Here is a 24,559-nt window from a genome sequence, read left to right on the forward strand (position 1 = left end):
TCCTTCCGGGGCTGAAGCGGTTAATACTCTGCAGTCAAAGTTTAATGTACCCGCACAAGCACATTTTAGATGCCTCCAGATTGCTCATGCCTTCAGGTGCCAGTTTTTGGGTCAACGGGTAACTCTGACATATTCGGAATTGCAGTGCCGAATTGCAAAAAGTGGCCAAATGGTCCGGGGCTGAAGTGGTTAATGTTCATAGACTTTAGCACTATTGCAGAGTTTCCCGGATAGCAGAAGAATTGAAATACTCGGCACCTGGAGTCGCTCTTTGATCGGATATAAACGATTTTCTCCCCGGGCCCTAATTGCCCCCGTGTGACCCCCCAGGGGGGACGTTCTTTCTAGGAATACAGAATCCATAGCTGTGAGGAGGGAGGCAGCAGATGTGATGGCTTTGAGGTGTCAGCATTGCCGGAATTCCTCTCGGTAGTCACATTCCCCCCGCGTGTCTCTACAGTGCAGGAGGGAGATGGTTAACGATAATAAATACCTGACTACCAATCCGTCCCACACCTGAACCGTACACAACATAGTTACATAGTAGGTGAGGTCGAAAAAAGACACAAGTCCATCAAGTCCAACCTATGTGTGTGTGTGATTATATGTCAGTATTACATTGTATATCCCTGTATGTTGCGGTCGTTCAGGTGCTTATCTGATAGTTTCTTGAAACTATCAATGCCCCTCGCTGAGACCACCGCCTGTGGAAGCCGCGTACACATGTTCGGAATTTCGGCCAGCAAAAGACCGATGAGAGCTTTTCATCAGAAAATGCGACCGTGTGTAATGCTCCATCGGAATTTAGCTGGCTGAATTCCCGCCAGCAAAAAAATTGATAGCATGTTCTCAATTTTCCCCAATGGAAAAACTTTCTATCGGAAATTCCGATTGTGTGTATGCAATTCCGAAAAAACTCACGCATGCTCAGATTTACCTACAAGATGGAAGCTATTGGCTACTAGGTATTGAACTTGCTTTTTCTAGTCCCGTCGTAAGTGTTGTACAGCACCGCATTCTTGGCGGGCGGAATTTGATGTGACCGCGTGTACGCAAGACAGCTTGAGCATTCCGTCGGAATTCTGACGGGAAAACCATCAGAGCTTTTTCAGATGGGAATTCCAATCGTGTGCACATGCCATCATAGTTTCTTGAAACTATTGATGCCCCCCCCCCCCCCCCCTCTGCTGAGACCACCGCCTGTGGAAGGAAATCTTTTCCGCTCTTACAGTAAAGAACCCTCTACGTAGTTTAAGGTTAAACCTCTTTTCTTCTAATTTTAATGTGTGGCCACGAGTCTTATTAACCACTTCAATACCGGGCACTTAAACACCTTCCTGCCCAGACCAATTTTGAGCTTTCAGCGCTGTTGCACTTTGAATGACAATTGCGCGGTCATGCTACACTGTACCCAAATGACATTTTTATAATTTTTTTTCCCACAAATAGAGCTTTCTTTTGGTGGTATTTGATCACCTCCTATGTTTTTTATTTTTTGCTAAACAAATAAAAAAAGACAGAAAATTTTGAAAAAAAAAAATATTTTTTCGTTTCAGTTTCAAAACGTTGTAAATAAGTACATTTTCTCCTTCACTGATGGGCACTGATGGGGCTGCACTGATGGGCACTGATAAGGCGGCACTGATGGGCACTGATGAGCTGGCACCAATGAAGTGGCACTAATGAGGTGGCATTGATGGGCACTGATATGTGGCACTGATGGGCTACACGGATGGACACTGATAGGTGGCACAAATTGGCACTGATAGCTGGCACAGATTGGCATGAATGGGCATGGATGGGCGGCACACATGGGCATGGATAGGTGGCACAGATGGGCATGGTTGGGCACTGATAGTTGGCATGGATGGGCACTGATAGGTGGCACGGATGGGCACTGATGAGCGACATTGTATTGCATTGTTTTGTACTGATGGATGCCAATCAGTGTCAAACAATAATGCATGCCAATCAGTGATGCCCATTGTGGGCACTGATTGGCATCCATTGTGGGCACTGATTGGCATCCATTGTTGGCAATGACTGGCATCCCCAGTGGTCTAGGGTGGCATACCTGGTGCTGGGCATCCCTGGTGGTCTGGTGGCGTCTCTGGTGGTCCAGTGCGGGCATCCTCGATAATCGATCAGCACAGACCCCCCCGTCAGAGTAGCAGCCGATCGGCTCTCCTCTACTCACGTCTGACAGACGCGAGTGAGGAAAAGCCGATCACCGTCTCTTCCTGTTTACACTGATCAGCCGTGATTGGACACGGCTGATCATGTGGTAAAGAGTCTACGTTGGAGACTCTTTACCGAGATCGTAGTTGCGGGGTGTCAGACTGATACCCCACAACAACAATCGCCGCGATACGCGCCCCCGGGAGTGCACAGCGGCTCAAAATCCTGAGGACGTCCTATGATGTCCGGTCAGGATTTTGAAACCACTTTGCAGCCGTCATTTGACAATTGGCGGGCGGCAAGTGGTTAACCACTTCGGCTGCGTGGGAGCTCTCTCCTTCCAAGTGGACGTTCAGGAACATCCTTCGGAAGTAGGGGGATCGCGCACGCGCGCGTGCCCACGCAGCGGCGCGATCCCGATGCGTTCGTGTCACCTGGACATGGCGCATCTCCGATCTGCAGGAGGGCTCTGTGATTGGCCCTCCTGATCACATGACGGTCATATCCAATCACAGCCGTCATGTGATATAAACACAGAGCCGGTTGCTAGGCAATCGGCTCTCCTCTCCTCACATGGAAGTTATCGGTGAGGAGAGGAGAGCGGATCGCTGCAGCCGGCTGGTGATGATCAGTGAGTATGAGCTGTTTTTTAGAGCTTTTTACTCACTGATCACCAACTTAGTGTAAACATGTCCCCACACAATGTCCCCAAATAATAAAAACACCTGTCCTCCACATATGTCCCTCTAAAATCACATGTCCCCACACAATGTCCCCACACAATGTCCCCAAATAATAAAAACACCTGTCCTCCACATATGTCCCTCTAAAATCACATGTCTCCACACAATGTCCCCACACAATGTCCCCAAATAATAAAAACACATGCCCCACCACATATGTCCCACTAAAACCACATGTCCCAGTGATTATCTGTACACATATGTCCGTGATCACCTGCACACATCTGTACATGATCATTTGCGTACATATGTCCGTGATCACACAAACCAATTATTATACACTTAATGGAATTTTTTACCAAAAACATGTAGCAGAATACATTTTAGCTTAAATTTATGACAAAATTCGATTTTATTGGATTTCTTTTCAAATAGAGAGAAGAAAACATTGTTTTTTTTCCAAATTTCCACTCTCTTTTTTCACTTATATCGCAAAAAAATGTAAAATGCAGTTGTGAATAAATACCACCAAAATAAAGCTCTGTTTATATGAACAAAATGATAGGGAAGAGTACCCTGGAGATGCTGATATATGAGAGGAGACTCTAGGGACACTGATGTAAGGGGGGACTCTGGGCACCCTAAAGTTAAGGGGAGGGGACTTTGGAGACGCTAATGTAAGGGGGAATTTGAGGGGCCCTAAGGTAAGAAGGGACTCTGAGGACCCTGATGTAAAGTTGGGAACTTTGTAGGTGCTGAGGTAAAGGAGGGGAACTCTGGGGACCCTGATGTAAGGGGGAGGACGACTCTGGGCACCCTGATGTAAGGGGGAACTCTGGAAACCCTGATGTAAGGGAAGGGGACTCTGGGGACCCTGATGTAAGGGGGGACTCTGGGCACCCTGATGTAATGGGGGGGACTCTGGAGACCCTGATATAAGGCAAGGGGACTCTGGGGACCCTGGTGTAAGGAGGGGGGATTCTGGAGACCCTGATGTAAGGGAGGGGAACTCTGGGGGCCCTAATGTAAGGGGAGACTCTGGGGGCCCTAATGTGGGGGGGGGAATACTATAGAGATGCTGATATATGTGAGGAGACTCTGGGGGCCCTTATGTAAAGGGAGAACTCTGGGGACCCTGATATAAGGGGGGGGACTTAGAGGGCTCTAATGTAAGGGGAGTCTCTTGGGACCCTGATGCAAGGGGTATGGCAACTGCGAGGACCCTGATGTAAGGGGGAGACTTGGGGGGGCCTTATGTAAGGGGGGACTATGGAGATGCTGATGTAAGGGGAGACTCTGGGGACCCTGATGTCAAGGGGAGTGGAATCCTGATATAAAGCAGGGAACTCTGGAGACCCTGATGTAAAGGGGGGGGGCTCTGAGGACCCTAATGTAAAGTGGAGGGGATATTAGGGATCTGATGTAGGGGCGGTTTGGGGGGCCGTAATGTAAGGGGGACTCGGAGGACTCTGATGTAAGGAGGGAAACTTGGGAGATGCTGATGTAAGGTAGGGAGACTCTGGGGACCCTGATGTAAGGGGGAGGGGACCTTGGGGACCCTGATGTAGTATACATATGTACAGTATATATTCAGAAGAGTGTATACATGTGTTTTAATTTTAAATGTCTAAAGTCGCCCTTTATCTCCAAAATGTAATTCCACACAAAAATGGCGGCTTTGACCTAAAAGTACCCTTTCACAACTTCTACCTCCCAACCCTAGTTCTTCTCTGAATGGTCACTTGGAGTGAATGGACACCACTGTCCCCTCAAAGTGGACTTGAATATAAAAACTGAGGATTTGCTGTGTTATAGGGGCAAACTAGAAATGTATTGATCACAGACATTGTTATAGTGCCAACATTATACATAGTACATTTCCATCAGTCTCTGTTCTCCAGAAGCTTACAATCGAAGGTCCCTATCCCACATATATACATAGATTCACACACATACTAGGTGTCCTAGCTAAGAGTTGAACCGAAGACCCCAGTGCTGCAGGGTAGAAGTGCTAACCATAAATTTACTGTGCCACCTTTAAAATGCTATTTTTGTCTAAGTGGTACCTTAAAAAAAATTATGTGTTGTCTTGATCGTCTCCTAAAATATAGACGTACACTTCCTGGTATGTGAGTGTGCCTAGGCACTCCTGTTGTGTAGGTCTATAGCTGTATATCTGCAGTGTGAGATCTAAGGCACTGCTAGTCCTGGAGTGGAAGGTGTACCTGAGGACCTGCAGTGGTAGGATCTCCTTGTTTCTTATTCATTCATTTTATGAATCTGCTCTTCCTCCACCCCACCTGCTGGTTCTCCATCATTACCCTTTCTCCATTAATTGAATCGCCGGTCATCCCATCATGGGAGATCTCACATGAGGAGCCCGTACCCTGTCTCTACCAAGATGACCTCTTCCATTCAGAGAACAAGGGATGGTAAGAGTAATGGGAAAATATCAGCTGTAGAGCAACTACATGCAATATCAGTGACTAGTCTATTGTCCGCTGTTTGCCTTTATATTGGCCAGATCTAAGTGGTCTTACCGGTATATATATATATAAAAATAATAATAATAGCTGCTCTCATTTTCAGGGATCTCCTGCCACTGAATTTCACTGCATCCTATTACAGAGAGGGAGAATTGGTCACCGAGTCACCGGGAAATCTGGTATGTGATATATACATTGTAGGAGCGTCTATGGGGGAGGAATGGAAGAGCTCATAGTACTCTCCAGATAAATGTCTGCCATTGAAACTTTTACAAATCACCCCAATTCCTGGACCCTCACAACTCTGATCACCCCAAATCCTAGACTTTCACACCTCAAATCTCCCCAATTCCTGGACCTTCACTCCTCAGAGCACCCCAATTCCTGGACCTTCACTCCTCAGAGCACCCCAATTTCTGGACCTTCACATTTCAAATCAACCCATTTCCTGCAAATTAACACCTCAGATCAGCCAATTTCTGCACCTTCATACCTCTGATCACCCGAACTCCTGGACCTTCACCTCAGATCTCCTCAATTGCTATACTGTCCCACCTCTGAGGTGTAAAGGTCCAGGAATTGGGGTGATCAGAGGTGTGACAGTATAGCAATTGGGGAGATCTGAGGTGAAGGTCCAGGAGTTCGGGTGATCTGAGGTGTGAAGGTGCAGAAATTGGGGTGATCAGATTACCCCAATTCTTGTCCCTTCACACCTCAGATCATCCCAATTTCTGTAACTTCACACCACAGATCATCCGAACTCCTGAACCTTCACCTCAGATCTCCCCAATTGCTATACTGTCACACCTCAGATCACCTCAATCAATTCCTGCATCTTCACACCTCAGATCACCCCAACACCTGGACATTCACACCTCAGTTCCCCCCAATTTCTGCACCTTCACACCTCAGTTCCCCCCAATTTCTGAACCTGTACACTTCAGATAACCCCAATTTCTGCAGCTTCACACCTCAGATCACCATAATTCCTTCACCTTTACACATCGGATAACCCCAATTCCTGCACCTTCATACCTTAGATCACCCCAATTCCTGCACCTTCAAACCTCAGATCACCCTGAGTCCTCCACCTTCACCCCTCAGATCACCCCAATTCCTGGACCTTTACACGTCAGATAATCCCAATTTCTGCATCTTTACACCCAAGATCACCCCAATTTCTGCAAATTCTCAACTCAGATCACCCCAATTCCTGCATCTTCACCCCTCAGATCACCCCAATTCCTGCATCTTCTCACCTCAGATCACCCCAATTCCTGGACTTTCACACTTCAGTTCGCCCCGATTTCTGCACCTTCACACCTCAGATCGCCCCAGTTCCTTTACCTTCACACCTCAGATCACCCCAATTGCTATACTGTCACACCTCAGATCACCTCAATCAATTCCTGGACCTTCACTCCTCAGAGCACCCCAATTCCTGGACCTTCACTCCTCAGAGCACCCCAATTCCTGGACCTTCACTCCTCAGAGCACCCCAATTTCTGGACCTTCACATTTCAAATCAACCCATTTCCTGCAAATTAACACCTCAGATCAGCCAATTTCTGCACCTTCATACCTCTGATCACCCGAACTCCTGGACCTTCACCTCAGATCTCCTCAATTGCTATACTGTCCCACCTCTGAGGTGTGAAGGTCCAGGAATTGGGGTGATCAGAGGTGTGACAGTATAGCAATTGGGGAGATCTGAGGTGAAGGTCCAGGAGTTCGGGTGATCTGAGGTGTGAAGGTGCAGAAATTGGGGTGATCAGATTACCCCAATTCTTGTCCCTTCACACCTCAGATCATCCCAATTTCTGTAACTTCACACCTCAGATCACCCCAATTTCTGTAACTTCACACCACAGATCATCCGAACTCCTGAACCTTCACCTCAGATCTCCCCAATTGCTATACTGTCACACCTCAGATCACCTCAATCAATTCCTGCATCTTCACACCTCAGATCACCCCAACACCTGGACATTCACACCTCAGTTCCCCCCAATTTCTGCACCTTCACACCTCAGTTCCCCCCAATTTCTGAACCTGTACACTTCAGATAACCCCAATTTCTGCAGCTTCACACCTCAGATCACCATAATTCCTTCACCTTTACACATCGGATAACCCCAATTCCTGCACCTTCATACCTTAGATCACCCCAATTCCTGCACCTTCAAACCTCAGATCACCCTGAGTCCTCCACCTTCACCCCTCAGATCACCCCAATTCCTGGACCTTTACACGTCAGATAATCCCAATTTCTGCATCTTTACACCCAAGATCACCCCAATTTCTGCAAATTCTCAACTCAGATCACCCCAATTCCTGCATCTTCACCCCTCAGATCACCCCAATTCCTGCATCTTCTCACCTCAGATCACCCCAATTCCTGGACTTTCACACTTCAGTTCACCCCGATTTCTGCACCTTCACACCTCAGATCGCCCCAGTTCCTTTACCTTCACACCTCAGATCACCCCAATTGCTATACTGTCACACCTCAGATCACCTCAATCAATTCCTGGACCTTCACACCTCAGATCACCCTAATTGCTGCATCTTCACACCTCAGATCACACCAACACCGGGACATTCACACCTCAGTTCCCCCCAATTTCTGCACCTGTACACTTCAGATAACCCCAATTCCTGCACCTTCAAACCTCAGATCACCCCAATTCCTGGACCTTTACACTTCAGATAATCCCAATTTCTGCATCTTTACACCTAACATCACCCCAATTTCTGCACATTCACACCTCATATCACCCAAATTCCTGCACCTTCACATCTCAGATCACTCTAATTCCTGCATGTTCACACCTCAGATCACCCCAATTCCTGGACTTTCACACTTCAGATTGCCCCGATTTCTGCACCTTCACACCTCTGATCACCCCAATTCCTGGACCTTCACCTTAGATCTCCCCAATTGCTATACTGTCACACCTCTGATCACCCCAATTCCTGGACCTTCACACCTCAGATCACCCCAACACCTGGACATTCAGACCTCAGTTCACCCCAATTTCTGCACCTTCACACCTCAGATCACCCTAATTGGCAAGTGTCTCTGAAACCACATGGAGCTCTGTGGCAATGCAGAGGGGAAAGTCAGACTTTGCAAATGACAGAATAGTGCCCAACTTTATCCAACTTTAGGCTGGGTTCACATATATTTGACGGTGGGGGTCACCGCATGTGATTCGCATAGGAATCGCACTGCATTCCTGTTTAAATCATATGCGATGTAATTCATTTGTATGGCTTAAATCGCACCAAATCCAAAGGCACGGGACCTTTATTTACCCCCCCCCCCCCCTGCACTGGAGTCGGATCACATGGGCGCTCACACCTATGCGATCCGATTCTGTCAATCGCAATGTGTTTTGCGAAACGTTTTGGGGTGTTGTTAACGTAGCTACCCCCTGCGGTTCGCATGATGCCATGAAATCTCTATGCAGGGTCGGGAAACGCGCGGTATTCACTGCGTTTCCGCATATATGTGATTTGAGCCTTACTGTATCTCCACAGTCAGTGGCTAATAGATGGGGTATAGCCTATACCAGTGATGGCGAACCTTGGCACCCCAGATGTTTTGGAACTACATTTCCCATGATGCTCTTGCACTCTGCAGTGTAGCTGAGCATCATGGGAAATGTAGTTCCAAAACATCTGAGGTGCCAAGGTTCACCATCACAGGCCTATACAGTTTATATTGACATGTATTTGTTTCACGATTTGTTTTTATTGATTTCAATTGAGAACACATTGAGGGGAATACCGCATCGTTGTAAATCTTTAGAATTGGTGTATCATTAGCATCAAACATTTTCTTTATTCCGTTTTAACGATTTCTCTTTTTTTTGTTGTTGTTGTTGTTTTTTTTGTTGTATCCTCAACCACTATTATTATTATTATTATTATTATTATTATTATTACTACTAATATACAGGATTTATATAGCACCAACAGTTTACATAGCACTTTACAATATAAAAAGGGAGACAATACCGTTACAATACAATAAAATACAAGAGGATTAAGAGGACCCTGCTCAGAAGAGCTTACAATCTAATAGCTGTATTTATGAATTATGCTGCCATATGAATTGGGTGTGTGATTGGTATAATGAAGGTTCTGCGGAGCTCCCTTAGGGGTGCGGGGGGGGGGGTAATAACTGAGTAATGGCAGTGATGACTTGGCCGCAGGCGGTGTGTCATTATGTTGTGTGAACCTTTAATTTGCTCGTCTGTGGGTAAATATCTAAGCTTAGTAACTTATACTTAAGAAAAAAAAAAAGTCTCCGGATACAGGAAAAAAAAATAAGCGTACTGGTTTTGCTGTAGGTGGATCACAGTGGACACCCAGAGCGTCCCCAATGTGTACACTATAAAATGCCCTCTGTAGTCACCATAAGTACGGCAAGTGAAAGAATAATTCCGCAGCCTTGATGTTAAGTGATGGACAGTACAGAACTAACAAGGTCTACCTAACAGTGGCCAGTGAGTGTATAAGCACCATGGGAGCTGAACCCAGGACATCAGTGCTGCAAGGCCACAGTGTGCTACAGAATCACTATTCCAATCTGCCGCTACAGAGCCTTGAATAAGTATTCATACCCCATTGAAATGTTTCCACATTTTGTCATGTTACAACCAAAAACTTAAATACTTTTTTGGGGATTTTATGTGATAGACTAACACAAAGTGGCACATAATTGTGAAGTGGAAGGAAAATGATAAATGGTTTTCAACATTTTTTACAAATAAATATGTGAAAAGTGTGGGGGGGTTGTATTCAGCCCCCTTTACTCTGATACCCCTAACTAAAACCTAGTGGAACCAATTGCCTTCAGAAGTCACCTAATTAGTAAATAGAGTCCACCTGTGTGTTATTTAATATCAGCATAAATGCAGCTGTTCTGTGAACCCCCCAGAGGTTTGTTAGAGAACCTTAGTGAACAAACATCATAAAGGCCAAGGAACACACCAGACAGGTCAGAGATAAAGTTGTGGAGAAGTATAAAGCAGGGTTAGGTTATAAAAAATATCCCAAGCTTTGAACATCTCACGGAGCTCTGTTCAATCAAAAATGGAAAGAGTATGGGCACAACTGCGAACCTACCAAGACATGGCTGTCCACCTAAACCGACCGGCCGGGCAAGGAGAACATTCATCAGAGAAGCAGCCAAGAGGCCCATGGGAACTCTGGAGGAGCTGCAGAGATCCACAGCTCAGGGGGGAGAATCTGTCCACAGGACAACTATTAGTGGTGCTCTCCACAAATCTGACCTTTATGGACGAGTGACAAAAAGAAAGACATTGGTGAAAGAAAACCATGAGATGTCCTGCTGGAGTTTGTGAGAAGCCATGTGGGGGACACAGCAAACATGTGGAAGAAGGTGCTCTGGTCAAATGAGACCAAATTGAACTTTTTGGCCTAAAAGCAAAACACTATGTGTGGCAGAAAACTAACACTGCACATCACACTGAACACACCATCCCCACTGTGAAACATGGTGGTGGCAGCATCATGTTGTGGGGATGCTTTTCTTCAGCAGGGACAGGGAAGCTGGTCAGAGTTGGTGGGAAGATGGATGGAGCCAAATACAGGGCAATCTTAGAAGAAAACCTGTTAGAGTGTGCAAAAGACTTGAGACCGGGGTGGAGGTTCACCTTCCAGCAGGACAACGACCCGAAACATACAGCCAGAGCTACAATGGAATGGTTTAGATCAAAGCATATCCATGTGTTAGAATGGTCCAGTCACAGTCCAGACCTAAATCCAATTGAAGATCTGTGGCAAGACTTGAAAATTGCTGTTCACAGACGCTCTCCATCCAATCTGACAGAGCTTGAGATATTCTGCAAAGAAGAATGAGCAGAAATGTCCCTCTCTAGATGGGCAAAGCTGGTAGAGACATCCCCAAAAAGACTTGCAGCTGTAATTGTAGTGAAAGGAGGTTCTACAAAGTATTGACTCCGGGGGGCGCCATACAAATGTACCCCACACACTTTTCACATATTTATTTGTAAAATGTTGAAAACCATTTATCATTTTCCTTCCACTTCACAATTCTGTGCCACTTTGTGTCTATCACATAAAATCCCAATAAAATACATTTATGATTTTGGTTGTAACATGACAAAATGTGGAAAATGTCAAGGGGTATGAATACTTTTTCAAGGCACTGTAGCCTTTTCAGATGTCGGCATTGATAAACCCACAGATTGGTTGGAGTGACATTCCTGTGGAGTCAGGTGGAATCCTGAGGTTACCTGTGCAGCGCAGAGCGCATGCCGGGCTGTAAATCACTGTGGCGGTCGGGGGGGGGGGGGGGGGGATGGGGGCGCATCACATCAAGAATGCGTAAAAATGACAGCATTTATGGGTTTAGAGATTTCCTTCTCCCGGCTACAGGAGACAGAGGAACGCGTCCGTCACACTTTATTAGATCGCACAATACGCCATTCATCCACTAAGAGAAGCACTCCATATAACGTTGGTTTGTTGGGTCTCTTTATTGGGGAGCTCACATAGTTGGGGGGGGGAGGGGCATGTTCCAATTTTTTTTTACAAAATTCAAAGTGGACCTGATCTCAAAAAAATAAAGATTTGCTGTGTGATAGGGAATAGGGAGTGCTAGAAATGTACAGAACCCCCGGAGACCCCTTCCTGGTATGTGAGGGTGCCTAGGCACCGCCGAGGAGAAGGGCCACCATGGCACTATGGCCACTGGCATTTCCTCATTAGGATTTAGCTGAAGTTCAGCTGATACTTTGAGATCCTTCTTCTGGTGTGGGACGGGGGGTGCGGTGCGTTCCTCCTCTGAATCACTCAGCTGTGCTGGTTGGTTTGGTAAGTAGAGCGGAGCAAAGTACAGCAGGCTATTCACAGCGTAATAGTAAAAGATTCAGTTGAAGAAGAAGAGACTTTTCTTATAGAGCGGGGGTGTCAAATAAAATTTAATTGCAGGCCGTATCGACATTATGGTCACCAGTGCCGGGACAAGGTCATCCAGCGCACCAGGATGCCAAACTGCGCCCCCCTTTCCCTTAGGGTTAGGGTCAAGGTGCCCCCTTCCCCTGCAATAAACCATTGCGCCAGGGGCAGCTGTCCCTCCTGCCCACCCCTTGTCACGGCCCTGATGGTCACTGTCAATGGGCCATTTGTATCTGTAAGACTATATGTCCAGAGCACCCCCTCCCATTTCATCAGATGTCAAGAGCCTCCCCCGCCCCAACATCAGAGTCCCCCACCCTCCCTTACATCACAGTGCACCCCTCTTACCTTGTGCTGCTGCCGGGAAGAAGCTGGGGGGCGGAGCTTGGAAGCAGAAAGTGCAGGGTCTGGAGGAGAACCACAGCAGGGCTAGAGTCTGCTAAATACTGAGACCAGGGGAGGGGTGCTGCGGCTGCACAGAAGGGAGCAGGATCTGTAGGAGGAGTTTTCGTCCTCCTCTCTGCTGAGACCGGGGTGGAACAGAGATGAGACTCTCTCTGCGAGTGCACGGAAAAGCGCAGGATCGCACGGAGGAGTTCTGGCCTTCCCCTCTGCTGCTGACCGCTGAGACAAGGTGGTGGTGGTGGTGGTGGTGGAGATGCTATTCACAGCCTAGTAGTAAATGATTCAGCTTAAGAGGTGGAGAACCTTCTTACATCTCCTCCTAATCACTCAGCCATTTGTGATAAGAACTGAATATCTGGAAACCAAAGCTGAAGAGGCCGAGAACCTTTAACCAGAAAGAGAGGGAGGTGAGTCCTCCTACCTCTGAATCTCCCAGCTGTGCTTGTTGTAGGTAGATCTGAGTACCAAAGACCAAAGTACGCAGGCTATGAACAGCCTAATAGTAAAAGATTCAGCTGAAGAGGTAGAGAACCTACAAATGAAAGGGGAGGGCCCAGTTGTGTTTGTTGTAATTAGTCCTAAAACAGCCAAAGGCCAAAATAATACAGGCTATTCACAGCCTAGTAGTAAATGATTCAGCTGAAGAGGTGGAGTACCTACTTGCATCTCCTCCTAATCACTCAGCCATTTGTGATTAGAACTGAACAGCTGGAAACCAAAGCTGAAGCTGAAGAGGTTGAGAACCTTTAACCAGAAGGAGAGGGAGGCAAGTCCCACCTCGGAATCACTCAGCTGTGCTTGTTGTAGGTAGATCTGAATACCTGAGATGAAAGTACACAGGCTATTCACAGCCCAATAGTAAAGGATTCATCTGAAGAGGTAGAGAAGCCTACACATGAAGGAAGAGGGAGGTGAGCCCCTCCTCTGAAGAACTCAGCCATGCTTGTTGTAGGACGTAGATATGAATACCAGACATCAAATAATACAGGCTACTCACAGCCTAATAGTAAAGGATTCTGCTGAAGAGGTAGAGAACCTACAAACAGAAGGAGAGGGAGATGAGAGGAGCCCCTCCTCTGAAGAGCTCAGCTGTGCTCGGTCTTCAGCTGTTCGGGACTAATCGCAATAAGCACAGCTGAGTTCTTCAGAGGAGGGGCTCGTCTCCCTCTCCTTCTGTTTGTAGGTTCTCTACCTCTTCAGCTGAATGATTTACTATTAGGCTGTGAATAGCCTGTGTACTTTCATCTCAGGTATTCAGATCTACCTACAACAAGCACAGCTGAGTGATTCCGAGGTGGGACTTGCCTCCCTCTCCTTCTGGTTAAAAGGTTATCGGCCTCTTCAGCTTCAGCTTTGGTTTCCAGCTATTCCGTTCTAATCACAAATGGTTGAGTGATGAAGAGGAGATTTAAAGCGGGAGTCCGCCGGGACTCCGCGTTTTTTTTTTTTTTTTTAAAGCCAGCAGCTACAAATACTGCAGCTGCTGACTTTTAAAATAGTGACACTTACCTGTCCAGCGCGCCCGCGATGTCGGCACCCGAAGCCGATCTCTAGATCGTCTCTCGGGTGCTGCCGCCGCCATCTTGGGTATGGGAATCAGGAAGTGGAGCCTTTCGGCTTCATTTCCCGGTTCCCTACTGCGCATGCGCGAGTCGCGCTGCGCAATGAGGATGGACCCGCTGCCTCTGGGATCTGTGTGTTTCCCAGCAGGCAGCGGGGCACTTGCGGAAAGGGGTGGGCACTTGCGGAAAGGGGCGTAATCTACGCCCCTTTCCGCAGAGAGCTATCCCGGAAGTGGGTGCAGATACCTGTACTGTACAGGTATCTGCACCCCCCTCCCCGCTGAAAGGTGCCAATTGTGGCGCCGGAGGGGGGGAGGGTTCCGATGAGCGGAAGGTCCACTTTAGGGTGGACCTCCGCTTTAAGTAGGTTCTCCACCTCTTCAGCTGAATCCTTTACTATTAAGCTGTGGGTAGCCTGTATTATTTGATGTCTGGTATTCATATCTACCTACAACAAGCACGGCTGAGTTCTTCAGAGGAGGGGCTCACCTCCTTCTCCTTTCATGTGTAGTTTCTCTACCTCTTCAGCTGAATCTTTTACTATTAGGCTGTGAGTAGCCTGTGTACTTTGATTTCTGGTATTTAGATCTACCTACAACAAGCACAGCTGAGTTCTTCAGAGGAGGGGCTCACCTCCTTCTCCTTTCATGTGGAGTTTCTCTACCTCTTCAGCTGAATCTTTTACTATTAGGCTGTGAGTAGCCTGTGTACTTTGTTGCCTGGTATTCAGACCTACCTACAACAAGCACAGCTGAGTTCTTCAGAGGAAGGGCTCACCTCCCTCCCCTTTCATGTGTAGTTTCTCTACCTCTTCAGATGAATCCTTTACTATTAGGCTGTGAGTACCCTGTGTACTTTGATTTCTGGTATTTAGATCTACCTACAACTAGGGCTGCACTGGGACAGAAATTTGGCCCTGGACTTCATCCAGACCGGCCCACTTACATTAGAGTGTCCCATCAGCACCCCCCTTACATCAGAGTGTCCCATCAGCACCCCCTTACATCAGAGTGTCCCATCAGCACCCCCCTTACATCAGAGTGTCCCATCAGCACCCCCCTTACATCAGAGTGTCCCATCAGCACCCCCCTTACATCAGAGTGTCCCATCAGCACCCCCTTACATCAGAGTGTCCCATCACCAGCCCCCTTACATCAGAGTGTCCCATCAGCACCCCCCTTACATCAGAGTGTCCCATCACCAGCCCCCTTACATCAGAGTGTCCCATCAGCACCCCCCTTACATCAGAGTGTCCCATCAGCACCCCCCTTACATCAGAGTGTCCCATCAGCACCCCCCTTACATCAGAGTGTCCCATCAGCACCCCCCTTACATCAGAGTGTCCCATCAGCACCCCCCTTACATCAGAGTGTCCCATCAGCACCCCCCTTACATCAGAGTGTCCCATCACCAGCCCCCTTACATCAGAGTGTCCCATCAGCACCCCCCTTACATCAGAGTGTCCCATCACCAGCCCCCTTACATCAGAGTGTCCCATCAGCACCCCCCTTACATCAGAGTGTCCCATCACCAGCCCCTTACATCACAGTGCCCCATCACCAGCCCCCTTACATCAGTGTCCCATCACCAGCCCCCTTACATCAGAGTGGCCCACTGAGCCATCGGCCCATCGGGAAACTCCCGGTAGTCCCGATGGCCAGTACATGCCTGCCTACAACAAGCACAGCTGAGTTCTTCAGAGGAGGGGCTCAACTCCTTCTCCTTTCATGTGTAGGTTCTCTACCTCTTCAGCTGAATATTTTACTACTGGGCTGTGAATAGCCTGTATATATTTGGTCTTTGGCTGTTCGTGACTTATCACACCAAATATACTGTATACAGGCTATTCACAGCCTAGTAGTAAATGATTCAGCTGAAGATGTAGAGAATCTTCTTGGAAAGGAAAAAGGGAGGGGTGGGTTCCTCTGCTGAATCACTCAGCTGCTTGTTGTGTATGGATTGAACAACTGGAGAAAAAAACTATATACAGGCTATTCACAGCCTAATAGTAAATCTGTTGCAGAAAATGATACAAAATTACATTTTAATATTTAATTTCTTTACCTAAACAAAACATACAAAAATGCTTTATACTCCATTGAACTCATATGTAAGACCTGCGTTGTGTTGCAGTCGTTGGTTCTGTATTCAGTTCTCCTTCCTCTGATATCCGGAGGGTACAGTGAAGGTGATAAATCTTATCACGTGTGCCGGTCTCCCGTATTCTAATGGAATGGGTCACCTTTCGTGACTTCCCATAGTGTGCAACACTGATATCAGTGATGATCTGCGGGGCCCCCTGGAGGACACCGCTAGGCAGCTGCTCTATAAGGAGCGGGAAGCAGGCCCGGGCAGGCAGTGCATTCTAATGGTGGCGTCCTGGGCCCCTCACTTCATAAACTTTACAGAAGCCAGAGCCTAGGGGCCCAACTCTGATCCCACTGACAGCATTCAACTACTACCTCCCGAGTTAACCGTTTCCTCTTATCTGTCATTGTGCCGTGACTTCTCATCGCTGATTATGTCAGCTTTACATTTCCTGGCACAGAAGGACGGGTTTTAGCCCTAAACCCTCTTTTTCGGACAAATAAAAAAAATCACCCACTTTGCCTCATGCTCGTTCTATCAGCTCACATAAAAAGCTATCAATGCAAACAATCGATAATGCAAAAACACAACGTTGTGCTTTTACAGATACCCACCACAGACAGCATTAGCAAAAAAGGGATACAGCAAAAAAAGTATTTTTAACATTTTTTTTTTAATTTGCATCCTGTGCAAATGGGGGCAAATACGAATGTTATTAGGCTAATAGTCTTTCCAGGTCAAACATCATTCATTCATTCATAAGAATAGAGTGAAGCAGAATCATACTGCATCATGGCCACTAGATGGAGCTGAGGATTACGGTAATAAGTATTTATTCATTAGCTCCATCTAGTGGCCATATTGTGGTCTTTTCCTGATTCACTTTATACATTTTTATACTTCCACAGACCTGGGAACTCAGCACAGGGATGGTGTAACCCCTCATAATGGGCACAGCGGGTGTACAGACCCAGGAACTCAGCACAGAGATGGTGGGAAGCCTCATAATGGGCACAGCTGGTGTACAGACCCAGGAACTCAGCACAGGGATGGTATAACCCCTCATAATGGGCACAGCGGGTGTACAGACCCAGGAACTCAGCACAGGGATGGTGGGAACCCCTCATAATGGGTACAGCAGGTGTACAGACCCAGGAACTCAGCACAGGGATGGTGGGAACCCCTCATAATGGGTACAGCAGGTGTACAGACCCAGGAACTCAGCACAGGGATGGTGGGAACCCCTCATAATGGGTACAGCAGGTGTACAGACCCAGGAACTCAGCACAGGGATGGTGGGAGCCCCTCATAATGGGCACAGCGGGTGTACAGACCTGGGAACTCAGCACAGGGATGGTGGGAACCCCTCATAATGGGCACAGCCGGTGTACAGACCTGGGAACTCAGCACAGGGGTGGGTGGGAACCCCTCATAATGGGCACAGCAGGTATACAGACCTGGGAACTCAGCACAGGGATGGTGGGAACCCCTCATAATGGGCACAGCAGGTGTACAGACCCGGGAACTCGGCAAGGAATGGTGTGAACCCCTCATAATGGGTACAGCAGCTGTACAGACCCCAAAACTCAGCACAGGGATGGTGGGAACCCCTCATAATGAGGACAGCGGGTGTACAGACCCGAGAACTCAGCACAGGGATGGTAGGAATCCCTCATAATGGGCACAGCAGGTGTACAGACCCGGGAACTCAGCACAGGGATGGTGGGAACCCCTCATAATGGGCACAGCGGGTATACAGACCCAGGAACTCAGCACAGGGATGGTGGGAGCCCCTCATAATGGGCACAGCGGTTGTACAGACCCGGGAACTCAGCACAGGGATGGTGGGAGCCCCTCATAATGGGCACAGCGGGTGTACAGACCCGGGAACTCAGCATAGGGATGGTGGGAGCCCCTCATAATGGGCACAGCGGGTGTACAGATCTATAGGTAACATAACAACTTTTCCTTTATAGTGGTGCACAGGAATGTATGGTGGGGACTGAAACATAAAGATAAGGAGCTAGGAGACTGGGGGGGGGGGTATTTTAGATGCAGAGGATGTGACTCTTGGCGCCCGTCTATAACACTCTATTTCTGCACACAGGCCCATTGCTGTTACACGGGAAGGGTGGAGGGAGTTGCGGAATCCTCGGCCTCTGTGTGTACCTGTCATGGGCTCAGGTAAGTGATCGCTACTCTCATTTACCTACAAAATCAGCACATTGTTCTAGTATGAGTTACTGTATGAATCCAGGATTTCAGTCATTTAAAGGGACACTATTTTGGATCACTTTTATTTTACTGCTTTTCTTGTTATCATTAACAAATTCCATACAAATTAGGGGGTGAAACCAAGGGACGGTGCCTGGGGGGCAAGGGGTAAGTACCTGCACCTATTTTCTGAGGAAAAAAAACCCTGATAAAGACCACTTGTCTCAGCTCTTGCTGCAGCTGTCTTGAGGCTGGACCACCCCGCAGCCACCCAACAACATCATTATTAGGATGGAGACGGGCACTTTTCCTGGCTCTGGTCCCATTTCCCTGCATTCCTCTTGCCAGTGCTGAGTCAAGTGGCCGCCCTCTTCCTAGCTGTGTTGGCAGGCAGCCACTTGTCTTCACTCCAAGCCCGCTCCCGGACAAACGGTGGCAGCAGGAATGAAGAGGGATCCCGGGAATGGAGAGGGATCCCGGGAATGGAGAGGGATCCTGGGAATGGAGAGGGATCCTGGGAATGGAGAGGGATCCCGGGAATGGAGAGAATGGAGAGGGATCCCAGGAATGAAGAGGGATCCCGGGAATGGAGAGGGATCTCAGGAATGAAGAAGGATCCTATGCCTCTGCATTCCTGTTGCAGCTGCTTGTCTCTGGATAATGTTCAGAGCCAAGCTAGACATGTGCACTGACAAAAAATTTGTTTGTTTTCCTTTCGTTAGTTTTTTTTTTTGCTTTTTTCGGAAATTCAGAAATTCTAAAATTTCGGGATTCAGAAATTCTGAAATCCAAAAATTTGGATTTTCACATTTCAGAATTTTCTGAACTTCCAAATTTCCTGGGAAATTTTGGAAATTTGGAAATTCAGAATTCAGAAATTTTTCACATTTCCCAATTTTCCGAATTTTTTATTTCCGAACTTCCAAATTTCCTGGAAATATTTCAGAAATTCGGAAATTCAAAAAAACGAATCTGAAAATTTGGATTTTCAAATTTCAAATTCCGATATTTCGAATTCCGACTTTCGAATTCTGAATTTCCTGGAAAATTTGGGAAATTTGGAAAATCTAAATTTCGGAAATTCGTAATTTCGTAAATGTAACAATTCGGAAATTAACAAATTTGTCAAAATTTGTTAAAAAATGAATTTGGAACTAAACGAATTGCACATGTCTAGTCCTGGCTACCGACCCTTTCCTGAGACTAGCGATGGCAAGAGGGATGAAGAGGGGCCATGTCAGCCGCCCATTACCCATTCCTCTGCATTCTTCTTGCCATCACTTGTCTTGGGAAAGTGTTCAAAGCCATGACAAGCAGCTGCCCTAGCGAGGAAGGAGAGGTCGCTCGTCTCAGCTCTGAGCACTTTGCCATGGCAAGCAATGGAAGAAGAATGTAGAGAGAGGGGGACATGTCAGCCTCCCATTCCTCTACATTCTTCTAGCCTCCACTTGTCTTAGGAAAGTGCTCAGAGCTGAGACAAGTGTCTGTCTCCTTCCTAGCTATGTTGTCGGAAGAACCTCTTGTCTCGGCTCTGAGCTCTTTCCAAAGACAAAGAGGTGACAACAAGAATGCAGATGAATAGATGACTGACTCTTTCTCTCTGCATGTAATGAATGCAGTACGGTTTAACTTCTTCAGATCCCCGCGATCAGGGCCGTCTTTAACCACTTTCAGACCGGACCAATTTGCTGGTCAAAGGCCAGACCACTTTTTGCGATTCGGCACTGCGTTGCTTTAACTGACAATTGCGCGGTCGTGCGACATGGCTCCCAAACAAAATTGACGTCCTTTTTTTCCCACAAATAGAGCTTTCTTTTGGTGGTATTTGATCACCCCTGCGGTTTTTATTTTTTGCGCTATAAACAAAAATAGAGCGACAATTTTGAAAAAAACGCATTATTTTTTACTTTTTGTTATAATAAATATCCCCCAAAAATATATAAAAAAACATTTTTTTCCCTCAGTTTAGGCCGATATGTATTCTTCTACATATTTTTGGTAAAAAAAATCGAAATAAGCGATTATTGATTGGTTTGCGCAAAAGTTATAGCGTTTACAAAATAGGGATAGTTTTATAGCATTTTTATTAATAATTATTTTTTTTTTTTTACTAGTAATGGCGGCGATCAGCGATTTTTATTGTGACTGCGACATTGTGGGGGACCCATCGGACATTTTTGACACATTTTTGGGACTATTGTCATTTATACAGTAATCACTGCTATATAAATGCAGTGATTCCTGTGTAAATGACACTGGCAGTGAAGGGGTTAACCAGTGGGTGGCAGTGTAGGGGTTAAGTGTTCCTAGGGGCGTGTTACTAACTGTGGGGGGGTCGGGCTTTCATTTAGTGAACACTGATCTCTGCTCCAATCACATGGAGCAGAGATCAGCGTCACTAGTTGCTAGGCAGAATGGAGAAATGTTGTTTACAACAGCACTTCTCCATTCGGCCGCTCCGTGAGATGATTGCGGGGATGCGCGCGGCGATCGAGTCCACGGGTCCCGCGACCGGACTCACAGGGGTCCCGACCAGCGTGGGAGCGCGCCGCCGTCGGCGCGCTCCCGATGGCGGGGCGGCAAATTTAAAGGGACGTACATGTACGCCCATTTGCCTGCCCGTGCCATTCTGTCGACGTACATCGTCGTGCGCTGGTCGGCAATTGGTTAATGTTGACTGGACCCCGGGCAAAACATTTCTTGGGCCCCCCCCCATGCAATTTCCCTCTCCACCTGCTCTGAGACATACAGTAAATAGCAGCTAAACTTAAAATCACTTACTGTATCAGATCAGGCAGCAATTGCGATTGGTTGCCAGCGGTTACAGCATATCATTACTGCTTAATGACTGGTTGCTAGAAGTTACAGCACACATTACGGCTCACTGATTAGTTGCTAGAGGTTACAGCAAATTATTTCTGCTTGTTAATTGTTTGCTAGAGATTACTGTACAGTAATACTGCTCACTGATTGGTTGCTGGAGGTTACAGCACATCATCTCCTCACTGCAGGGGAGCATGATATACATAGGAATGCCGATAATGACAGAACTCTGGACGGCCGCACTCCAAAGCTAAAACGATGCTTTGTTCAAATAATATTTAGGAACACAGCAAATGACATCACAGCAAAAGATGCTAACAGTTGACGCGTTTCGCACTAAAGCTAGTACTTACTCATAGCTGGTTCATTCCTATGAATGCCGCCTTTATTTACATATCCATGCCGCCGGCCACAGCTATTTACTTAGTAATGCTGCCGCTATTTTCATATGAATTTTAGTTATTTACATGTAAACACAGGGTCAGCAGGTGAGTCATCTGTACACAACAACAGGGCAGAGCTGAGCAGCAATAGTACCAGCACTTCACACTGATATTTTGGTTCACAGCACAGGACTAAACCGTCAAGGGACAAGGAAATTTAAACTGGGATCGTTAGCAAGTATGAGGCAACTGCTTTGGGCCCTACAACAATGACAGGGCCCAGAGCAGCTGCCCTTTTGCCCTGCCTTAAAGATGGCCCTGCCCGCGATAACCGAATAACGGCTACAGCGCGGACCTGCTTTGCCAGGAGTACATCAATTGCCGTCCTCCCGTCCCAATCGGTCTGCGCGCCCCCTGCAGGGCGAACTCTGTGATCAGCGAATCCATGAGACTCGCTGGATCACAGATCGGAGTAAGGGGTCGATCCCGACTCCTTACCACGTGATCAGCTGTCAGGCAATGACAGCTTATCAAGTGGTTATTATTATTCACGATTTATATAGCGCCAACAGTTTACGCAGCGCTTTACAATGTATAGGGGGACAACACAATTACAGTACAGTACAATACAAAAGGTACAGTCGGGCCTGGCTCGTAGAGCTTGCATTGTAAAGGGAGGGGGCAGTGGTACAAAAGTCTCCTCGTGCTGTCAAAAGGCGGTCACTGGCAGCTCTCAGAGGGGCATCAGTCCCGATCACATCGAGCTGCCCCCAGCTCCACAGTGCCCACCTGTGCCCCCTGCCAGTGCCACCTAGCAGTAGGCAACATTGCTGCCTACCAGTGCCACCTATCAGTGCCCACAGTGCCACCTAACAGTGCCCATCAGTGTCACCTACCGGTGCCCATCAATAACACCTATCAGTGGTACCTATCAGTGCCACCCGCAACAGACAAAAAACAAGCTCTGGACTGCTGCACTCTTCAGAAAACCACTTTCTTTTATTGGAAAATCACATCACAGCTCAACAAACACAGCGAACAAGGAAAAATTGCTGACATTTCGTATTAGCTGTAGTGCTTAATCATGATTAAGCACTACAGCTAGTGTGAAACATCAGCAATTTTTCCTTGTTCGCTGTGTTTGTTGAGCTGTGATGTGATTTTCCAATAAAAGAAAGTGGTTTTCTGAAGAGTGCGGCAGTCCACAGCTTGTTTTTCATCTGTTGCTAGTGGTAATAGCCGGCACCTGTGGCTTCCCATCCGAAGAGACAGTTTACAGCCTGCATGTGTGCTCCTGGAGCGGTGAGATCCATTCTCCTTCATATCAGTGCCACCCATCAGGGCCCATCAGTACCATCTTATTAGTGGCCATCAGTGCCACCTTATCTGTACCCATCAGTACCGCCTCAACTGTGCCTATCTGTCCCCATCAGTGCCCACCAGTGCCGCCTCATCAGTGCATATCAATGAAGGAGAAAAATTACCTGTTTGAAAAATCTTATAACAAACTATGAAACATGATTTTTTTTTTTTTCTCCAAAATTTTCCTTCTTTTTTTGTTTGTTTAACAAAAAATAAAAAACCCAGCTATGATTAAATACCACCAAAAGAAAGCTCTGTTTGTCTGAAAAAAATGATAAAAATTTCATGGGTACAGTGTTGTATGACCGCGCAATTGTCATTCAAAGTGCGACAGTGCTGAAAGATGAACATTGGTCTGGGCAGGAAAGGGGGTTTAAGTGCCCAGTGAGCAAGTGGTTAAGATAGCAAAGTCATTAGTGTGTTGATGTTGAGGGAAAGTCAGATCCAGGGAAAGGCCAAATCAGATTAAGCTTTACCTTTAAGAACCCTTCAACCCCCAATACAGGGACTTCTAAAGACCCGAAACTTCAGTTGTGCCAAATCCATATAAATTCACTGGCCACTTTATTAGGTACACCTGTTCAATTACCAAGCAACACAAATTGCTAATCAGCCAATCACATGGCAGCAACTCAATGCATTTAGGCATCTAGACGTGGTGAAGACGACTTGCTGACGTTCAAACCAAGAATCGGAATAAGGGAAGAAAGGGGATTTAAGTGACTTTGAACATGGCATGGTTGTTGGTGACAGACGGGCTGGTCTGAGTATTTCGAAAACTGCTGATCTACTGGGATTTTCACTCACAACCATCTCTCGGGTTTACAGAGAATGGTCCAAAAAAGAGAAAATATCCAGTGAGCGGCAGTTGTGTGGAGGAAAATGCCTTTTTGAGGTCAGAGGAAAATGGGCAGGCTGGTTGGAGATGATGGAAAGGTAACAGTAACTCAAATCACTCATTACAACCAAGGTGTGCAGAATGGCATCTCTGAGCACACAACACAATGTACCTTGAAGCAGATGAGCTACAGCAGCAGAAAAAACACAACGGGTGGAAGTCCTGTCAGCTAAGAATGTGAAACTGAGGCTACAATTCGCACAGGCTCACCAAAATTGGACAGTAGAAGATTGGAAAAATGTTGCCTGGTCCGATGAGTCTGGATTTCAGCTGCGACATTCAGATGGTGGGGTCAGAATTTGGTGTAAACAACATGAAAGCATGGATCCATCCTGCCTTGTATCAACGGTTCAGGCTGGTGGTGGTGTAATGGTGTGGGGGATATTTTCTTGGCACACTTTGGACCCCTTGGTACCAATTGAGCATCGATTTAAACCCCACGGCCTACCTGAGTATTGCTGCTGACCATGTCCATACCTTTATGACTACAGTGTCCCCATTTTCTGATGGCTCCAATCATCTC

General features: G+C 47.0%; 1 protein-coding gene across 1 annotated transcript in view; it reads left to right on the top strand.

The window, feature by feature from the left end:
* Window positions 1-24,559, top strand: part of ADAM33 (ADAM metallopeptidase domain 33) — a 72,407-nt gene that overhangs the window by 18,425 nt on the left and 29,423 nt on the right. The window contains exons 4-5 of the mRNA XM_077478115.1: window positions 5,451-5,526; window positions 18,464-18,540. Coding sequence (XP_077334241.1) covers window positions 5,451-5,526; window positions 18,464-18,540 — 153 coding nt within the window. The remainder of the gene's footprint in view (window positions 1-5,450; window positions 5,527-18,463; window positions 18,541-24,559) is intronic.

This window comes from Lithobates pipiens, unplaced genomic scaffold (assembly GCF_037356315.1).
Source record: "Lithobates pipiens isolate NorthernLeopardFrog02 unplaced genomic scaffold, aLitPip1_a1.2 Scaffold_13, whole genome shotgun sequence".
NCBI lineage: Eukaryota > Metazoa > Chordata > Amphibia > Anura > Ranidae > Lithobates > Lithobates pipiens.